Source organism: Charadrius vociferus, unplaced genomic scaffold (assembly GCF_000708025.1).
Source record: "Charadrius vociferus isolate BGI_N301 unplaced genomic scaffold, ASM70802v2 scaffold259, whole genome shotgun sequence".
NCBI classification, from domain to species: domain Eukaryota; kingdom Metazoa; phylum Chordata; class Aves; order Charadriiformes; family Charadriidae; genus Charadrius; species Charadrius vociferus.
The window spans coordinates 4,790,161-4,798,642 of NW_009661368.1; the positions used below are offsets into that span (position 1 = coordinate 4,790,161).

At 60.1% G+C, this 8,482-nt stretch overlaps 1 protein-coding gene across 1 annotated transcript in view; it reads left to right on the forward strand.

Moving 5' to 3' along the window:
- The first annotated feature begins 3,368 nt into the window (after window positions 1–3,368).
- The window catches only part of SNPH (syntaphilin), a 17,967-nt gene continuing 12,853 nt past the window's right edge, over window positions 3,369–8,482 (forward strand). Inside the window, exons 1-3 of the mRNA XM_009893557.1 lie at window positions 3,369–3,374; window positions 7,545–7,622; window positions 7,869–8,005. Of these exons, the coding sequence (XP_009891859.1) occupies window positions 3,369–3,374; window positions 7,545–7,622; window positions 7,869–8,005 (221 nt within the window). The remainder of the gene's footprint in view (window positions 3,375–7,544; window positions 7,623–7,868; window positions 8,006–8,482) is intronic.

The following is an 8,482-nucleotide window of genomic DNA, read 5'->3' on the forward strand; positions in this document are numbered from 1 at the left end:
AGGGGGGGGTGTCCATGGGGCAGAGGGGGATTAGGGTGGGTCACGTATCGGGCCCGCCACACACCCGCATTGCATGCACTGGACCTCCACGGCATGCACCGGACACACATCACACCCACCAGACCCGCAGCACACGCACTGGACCTGCATTGCATGCACTGGACCCCCATGGCATGCACCGGGCCCATGTCATGCTCACCAGACACGCAGCTTCTGTACCAGACCCACATTACACGCACCTGGACCCTCATTACGCACACCGGAGCTGCATCACAAGCACCGGACCCATATTGCATGCACTGGACCCACACGGCATGCATCGGACACACATCACGCTCACCAGACCCGCAGCGCACTCGCTGCATGCACCAGACCCATCTCGCATGCACCAGACCCTCCCTGCACGCACCAGACCCACATCTGCTCGTACAACATCCAAACGCGTCTCCCGGCACTGTGGGGCATTGCAGGAGCCGGAGCTGCTGTGCAATTGAGATTTTATTATTTAATGGCTTAATGCTCCATCTCCGGAGGGACACAGAAAATACACGAGCTGACTGATGAGCCGGGTGCTCCTTTTCTCTCCTCCCCGCAAGGTCAGTGCTGCCTGGTTGTCGCACAGAAACCTGCTGCCGTGCGATTGTTGTGCTTATAAAATACCGGCATTCCCACCCTCCTTAGGCAATGGGTGCATCGTGCCATGACCTTGTGCAAGAAGGTGCAAATCCTGCTTGCCGGGGCTGCAGAGGACCCTGGCCGGGGGGTGGGAGGAGGTTCAGGAGCGGGCAATGTCTGTGCTCGCAGCTCAGCAGCGTTGCAGCAGTCTGAGCCGGCAGATATGGCATGTTGTTAAAGTAGGCCGTTCCAGAGGTGCGGAGACCCGGGGCTAATCCTCCGTGACCACCGTCTTTCCCAGCCCTGGTTCAAGGTGGATGGGTGGTTAGGGGAGACCGGCTTCCACCGCACGGAGACTGCGCGGGGGCGCGGAGGGGAGGAGGGGCTGCTGCGCTGGAAGCTGGGTTTCCCTTCCATGTTTTTCCCTGCATATTCCGAAGGAGCGGGCTCTTCCTTCTGCTGACTGGACCTCAGCTCGGTTCCCCGGCAGAGCCCCCGCGCAAGATGGGCTGTGGGGTGTAACCTCGTGTGCATCCCCAACCCGCCAACCTTCCCAGCCTTGGGTAAGACCGTAGGGTCTGCGCCCCGGGTGTGCTGCTCCTACTCTCATGGCAATAGCTGCTACTACAGCGTTTGTCATGGAGCTCTTTTTCCTTTACCTCCAGAGGCCCCAGCAAGAGATCAGCCTGTTCCCTCTGGTCAGGCACCTTATTTTTAGCTAATGAGGGCCAGGAATTGTCACCTCCCCCTTTGGCACTGCAGCCAGGTCAGCTGGAAAAGCGATGAGCAGCATAACCCGATCTTTTCGAATGGTCTCTATTTTCCTGTAATCTCTGGGTGTCAACTCAGCATTTTATAACAAACAAGAGAATAAAAGGAGATGCTCCTGTGTTTCGTTACGTGATACAACAACTCTTAGCAAAATTGATTTTTCTGGTGGTGTTGCGTAAACATCCTGTGCGTTTTGTCCCTGCTCTTGCCCTGAGCGCTCTGCTCTGGCGTGAACTGGAGCATCTCCCTCTCTCCAGGACCCAGGTGAAGCTCTGCCTGCTTTGGGATGAGCCCATCTCTGCTGGAGCAGGGAGCAGAGTTTCCCGGCCCCTGGAAACTCCCAAGCAGAAGCAAAGCAGCCCCTGTCTCCCAAAAAATGCCCCGTGGCAGAAGGAGGAGCACAGACATGGTCACTGCTGTGCACTGGGCAGCGGGTCTTTGCCTCCGGCAGCTCCAGTGGTGCCCGCCATGCTGACCCCCTCCTCGGCCGGACTTCTGCCAGCCTTGGATCCTGCTCCTTCCCACCACCGCCCAATGCATCCCAGGCCCTTTTCAAACACGAACCGATCCTGACATTGCCGGTGTTTTGGGGACGCAGCGCTCTGTCCCAGGTCAGGTTGCTGGTTGTTTGCCATGTTCAGCACTTTGCTTATTTTTAGTGTGAAGGAAAAGCAGAGCCCGTGTCGCAAAGGCAGGGATGTCTCCTCCTCAGAAGCCCTTTTTGTTCCCCGGAAAAACAAAGCTGTGATTTCCCTCCCCCTGTTGCTCTCTGCTTTTCATCTTGTTAGTACTGGAAGGTTGAAGATATGGGGAGGGATCCACAGGGAAGGCGGACGCCGGCGTGTGCCAGGCATGGTTTTTCTCCCAAGGTTTCTGCAGAATCAGTCAAGCCGTTCTTAGACGCTTGGGCTTGGTGCCACCGTCGCAAAACGCTCCTAACGCAGGATGCGTCAAGGAAAACAAGAGACTCCGGCAGTGGGCAGGGTGATAGGAACCCGACAAAAGAAGCAGTGAGCGAGAAATCTAAGGAAATGCAGCGGCTGCTGGGCTGGGGCAGCTGCGAGCCGAGGGCTGGGGCTGGGGCTGGGGCTGCCAAACGGGCCCGCCTGCTCTTGCACCTTCTCTGCCGGTTCCCTGTGGGGACAGGACGAGCTGGTGGGGCAGCTCGGGCCAGTGCAGCAGCCGGTTCCTACTGAACCCTGCAGAAGTCGAGTAAAGAGAGATGCCTGGGAAGCGGGAGCATGCGGTGGTGAAACCTCCGGAGGAACGGGCTCAGGAATCATCGGAGCCTTCACCGAGCTGATGGCGAGGGTCTCTCCAGGGGTCCCGTGGCCCCGTTTTTCATGCACGAAACTTCTAGGAGGAGCGATTCCTGCCCAGTCCCGTCTGTCGGTCGCTGGCATGGCCGGGGGATCCAGCGTGGAGTGGGGAAGCAGCTGCGTTCAAGCCAAAGAGGCATCGCTGTGGGGCAGCAATCCCAGAATGATGGCTGAGCCTCAATTCTTGGGGACATCCTCCTCTGGGGTGCTGGGCTGCGCCTTGGGGTGCTCTGCTGGCGCTCTGTCACCGCTCTGCCCACCCGTCTGGCTTTGCATCACCATCATGGTGTGATCTGTGGGGCAGCAGTGCCCCAGATCCCCTCTGCCACCAGCAGACCCTGGGGACCCACTGGAGGATGCAGCTTGGGAGCACCCGGAGCCCCACGGTGTCACCCAACCCAGGATGGTGGGGGCGTGTGGGGGCTCTGGGCCGCAGGGGACATGCCGAGGCGCTTGCAGGGAGCTGGCTGAGTGACCTGTGCTGGCGGGGACGGGGTACATGCCATGCCTGGGGGTGCCGGTGCCGGATGCCAGTGCCACCATGGGGAGCAGTGGCTGCCTGAGCCCTGCGTGGGGCTGGGTGCTGCCTGGGGCTGAGCCCTGCCTGGGGCTGGGTGCTGCGGATGGCAGCAGCCACAGAAAGTGTTCAGGTTACGGCAAAACATGCCGGTGAGGGGGGTCTCCCACTCTGGGGAGCGGGAGACTCTTGTCCCCGGCTCTGCTCCATCCCCCCGCCCTGCGTGGGGTATCAGCTTTTCGTGCTGTAACTCCGGCTGTTTCCTTATCAAGGACCGTTGCTTTTATTCAGCGTGAATTCCCCAGGCTAATTCCGTTGCACAGGGTAAGCGCTATTTTGTGCTGTTGTTTGTGAAAGAGCTGCCTTTCTGTTCCACTGTGGGCTGGGAGATTCGCGGCGAGTTTTGCTGTCAGTGGCTCCAGGAGAGAGCATTACACCTTGCAACGGACAGCGTTTATCCTGCCCGTCCCCTGAGATGCTTTTTGGGGGTGATTTGCAAGATGCTGGAACAAATATGGGTGGTTTGCAGCGTGATCTCTGGATCTAAGTTGGACCACCAGAGCCTGGCCCATACCAGCATCTCTGGTGAGCGGGAGTAGCTGCAGAGGTGCTACACTGAGCGGGGTCCTGCTGGTCCCCCACCCCAGCCTGGGGACAAGCCAGCACTCCCCAAATCGCGCTAACCTTGCCCCGGTGTCTGTGCACACACACTGGTGGTGGCTGTTAAAATCTCTGTATAATCACAAACTCTGTGCTGCGGAGTCAGGACTGTGTGTGCGGAGATGAACTCTTTGGCTGCAGAGATGAGCATTTTCGGTCTGTGTCACTGGGCTCAGCGCTGGTGTCTGACGCCAGGTTAGAGCTGCTCGGGGTCTCTCCGGAGCCTGTGCCGCAGACACGTCCCCTCTCCTGGGGCACAAGCTGTTTTCGTCAGCTCTGTAAGGATCAACCCACAAGCGAGGGTTCCTACCGCGTTTGTTTTGTGTCCTGCAAGACGTTCCCCATGTTCCTCATTTTGCAAAGATGAAAATAAGGTGGAGGAAATCCATCCCCACGCTGGCTCTCAGTTGGGCGTCTCTGGCACGTGAGAGCTGGCTTTATCTCATCCGCCCTTCGCATGACTTGGGGTTTGAAGTCCCGGGATGGGTGGCAGTGGCACGTTGTCCTCCAGGCCTGCAGGTTTCCTCTCCTGCTGCCAAAGCTCCCCATGTTCGTTCTTGGGGTTTTGTCCCCGCGCTGAGCGGGAGCTGCCTTCCTCACGTAGGGCCGGCCATGAGCAGCTCCGCTGGCCGTGTCCCCGATGCTTCTGACGTGGCGCAATGAGCCTGCCCACCCTCTGCCCCAGCTTGGGTTGCTTTCCACCTCTGTGTTTTTATGGGATTTCTTCTTTTCTGCTTGCCCGGGCAGCTTTGCTCCGACTCCTGCCCCAAGCCCCATCTATTAGACGGTTTTTAGGTTTTAGTGACCTGCTCTTGGTTACTTCCCCGTGGTTCCTGGCCCGCCCGGCTGCCCTCGTCTTCCTCGCTGGAGAGCGTGTGGCATGCTCGGGGACATGGTTATTCATCTTTAAACACTTTCCATTTCCTCTCCATGTGTTTTTCCTAATGCCTAATCGATGAGCAGCCGCGGCAGCGAGCCGGAGCCGGCAGAAGTGCCAGGCGTTGCGGGGAGGTGGGGGTCAGGCTGGCATGGGTGCCACGGGAGGGCAAGGGCATCCCCTCCGTGGGAGCAGACCCCTCTGCAAATCACGGCCAAAGCCGAGATCTTCACCGCTTCTCCCTTTCTTGCATTTCAAATGTGATAAGATAATCTTGGATTTCCTCTCGCTTTCATGGCGGGGCTCCCTTTGCGCTATAGCTGCTCATCCTGGTCGATGCCATAGTGGTAATTTTGAGTGCAATTAAGAAATTCCCTCTGCCTTTAGAGGCGAAGCAGCCACGTGGGAAGGTGTGTTTTCAGCTTTGGTGCTAAGTCTGCCCAACCTGCCTGTCCTTGGCAGCCCGTGGACACGGTGAGGCTTTTGGGGAGACTGAAATGGCCCATTGATTCTTTGGGAATAAAGACAGTGAACAATTTATTAGCAGTGATTAAATTCCAACTTGCTTGTTCAAGCCGCCCTGGGGCAGGCTGGAGAGGCAGAGCCGGTACCCAGCCGGGAGGGGATGCTCAGCCCATCATGTTCCTGAGGCAGGGACCCAGGCAGGGCGCAGGATGGTGCTCGTTCCATCTCCCCCTCAGCGGGATTTCGGTTCCTGCTGGCAGACCTTGGCTGGGCTCCCTGTGGCGGCAGCATGGGGCTGCTCTGAGTTTCTCACCCTCTAAACCGGCGCCGTGAGAGGCATCGAGCCTGGGCGTGGGCGCCAGGCGAGTCTGCAGCAGTGGAAGGAGGAGGAGGAGGAGGAGAAGGAACTGAGCTCACCAGGCGCGAGGCTGAATCCAGACTTCCCCACAGAGCCGTTCCCGGCTGCGGATGCTGGGGCAGGCACCCGTGGTGCTGCGTGGGGCGCTCGCGGGAGCCCCCAGCGCGGTACCCACCTGTGTGCCGGACACACGCGTGCCGTCTGCGGTGCTGGCACTTGCCTGGTGCTGCATTAAACCCCCGGCGCTGCCGGGGGGAGCAGAGGGACCCCCGAGCAGAGCGGCTTTGCGTGTGGGTAAATTTGCTGCGAATGGGGCAGAGCAGGAGGCGGTGATGCTGGGCTGTGTTGGGCCGGGGCACGGGGCTGCAAGAGGGCGAGGAGTTAATCCCTGTGGCCGCAAATCTCCCTAAAGCTCTGCTTGAGAGCTGCTTGGGGAGCGAGGGATGGGCTGTCCTCGCTGCCCAGCGCTGCGGGGTCCCACGGCTCGCTCAGCTCTCACACGGGATGCTGATTCACGCTGCTGCATTAGCAAAGCCCGCAGCCGCCCGGCCACGCGTGCTGTCGGCCCAGGAGCAGTTATCCGGCAGGGCAGAGCGCTGCCTCCCCCTGTCCAGGTCCTCCCCAGTGTGTCCATCCCAGAGGGACCCCCAGACCCTGGTCACTGTGTCCCAGGGGTGCTGGCACCTCCATGGCGTGAGTCACCATGTCTACCGGTGCTCGGGGCTCACTGCAGCTGCACGTGTTTGGGGTTCAGGGAGAGGCGCATCCTGGGCAAAGGAGAGGCTCAGGCTGCCCGTTTGGGGCTTTGAGCATTAGGCAGGAGGTAGCCTGGAAAAAAAAACAGCCCTGGGGTGGGAAATGCAAAAGGCTGCATTGGGGTGAGCTGGCCACGCTCCCTCCTCCTCTCCTGCCTCCCCTTCTTGTCCCGCTCCTCACTCCCCTGGATCGGGGCCGAGCAGCACTTAGCGTTTCCAATCGCCCGTCGATTATCAGCTGGCCGGTCCCATCATTCGCATTGCTCTGGGCTGGAGCTGCCAAAATCTGGGACACATACCGGCATCAGGAATGGGCTTGGGGATGGGGGGAAGCCCCGCGGTGCCCCTGGCCTGGCTGTCCTTGGCAGCCCGGGAGTGGAGTGGGGCATCACAGCGGTGCCGTGGGATGCTCGCCGGGATGGATGTGCTGAGCGGATGCTTTCCGTAGCTCCCCTCCGCTGCTGCAGTTCGCATCCCTGCGTGTCCCTGAGGTGCTGCCTCCTCGAGCAGCTCCTGCCGGTTGCTACAAGCCTCTGGGTTTGGCCTATTTATTTACAGGAAAACGGGCTCTGTGTTTCCTGAGGGATCAGCTGCTGCTGCTGCATCATGCAGGGATCTGTGCCTCCTTACCCGATTTTGCTGTTGAATGGGTGATTCTGATTTAATTAAGGAAAAGTAGGCACCCAGCCCACTGCTCGGGTGGAAAATCGGTGAGGTCCAGGGCTGGGTGTCAGAGCCCTTGTCCCATCTCTGCCCCGAGTAATGCCACCACTGCAGGCACCCTGTGTCCCTGCAGCAGATCTCCCTTCCCTGGCAGGGATGGAGACCTGGGGTCAGGGAAAAGCTTGTCCCGTGCCTGGAGACTGGTGGGAAAGGGGCTTTAGACCATGTGCAGGTACCTGCTATGCTTCTGTTTTGCCTTATAAATTAACAAAGCCCTCACGCTGTGCCCGCAGCATGTCCTGCCAGGGCAAGACCCTGGGCACGCGGCATCCCGGCGTTCCTGGGCCATGGGGGACAGGCAGGGAGCACAGCCCAGATGTGCAGGGGATGCAGTCCACATCTGTCCCTGTACAGGTGGCCCGGGAGACTAAACTGACGCCCTGGTGCAGGGGCTCATCCCTGTGCCGGCGCTTTGCGTGGGTCCCTTCTCACCGGGGCCGTTTCCCTGCCTTCACCTCCTCTTTCTGTTGTGTTTAACCCGCAGTTCCCCCGCACCCGGGACCCGCGGCACAGCGGCGATGTCTCTGCCGGGGAGCAGACGCTCATCCACCGGATCACGAAGGTGAATATGCTTCAGCCTCTGGCCCCTGGGACCGGGCACCGGCGCCTGTCCGGCACTTCTCCCGGCTGGCAGCAGGGAGGGAATGATCCCCACCGACACCACCGGCTGCCACTTTGCAGCACAAACCCCCAGCCCGGCTTTCGGGGGGGTTGCATGTCGCTGCCCGCCGCACAGCACGTCCCCACCCGTGCATGCAGCCCCCTGAGCGCTGCACACCCCGTCTCTCTCTGTCCGTCTCTGCCGCAGCCGGGACCAACCCCTCTGTCCGTCCGGGCAAAGGCAGGCGGTGATGGAGAGCCCCTGCAGCAGTGCCAGGGCACCGGCGTCGGGGCAGTGAAGCTGGGAGGTGTTTTAGCCCTTGAAAAGCCTCTCCTTGAGCTGCAGTGATAAACAGCGAGAGGGGAAAAAAAGAGAGCAAAAAAGCATTTATTCCCCTCCAAATGTCTCCATGACCTGAGCTGCCGTTATTTAGGTACTGGCTGCCACTGGCAGCGTGGGCAGAGAGAAAAGGCAGATCTGCCCACGCATAGGTGCAGGCAGCAGGCAGCAGGGTGGCTCGAGCTCCGCTGGGGCCATGCTCCCAGGGGACTCCCAAGGGGCTACTGATCCTCGGGGTGCCAGGATGCCACGGGGGCATCCGGGGGATGCCACACTTCCCCAGGGGAGCGGGTGGGCAGCGACCCCCAGCCCTGCCTTTGCGCCTGTCGCCGTGTCCGTGCCATTTTGATCCCTGCTGTTTGTTTTGTCCCTTTTGTCTTGTGTGTTCTCGGTGTGGTGGTTGGCAGTCGCGGGGTTTATGGACGGAGTGGCTTTGCCTCCTTCTTTAAGTCTTCAACGCCCTCAGCCACTCGGCCTGAGAC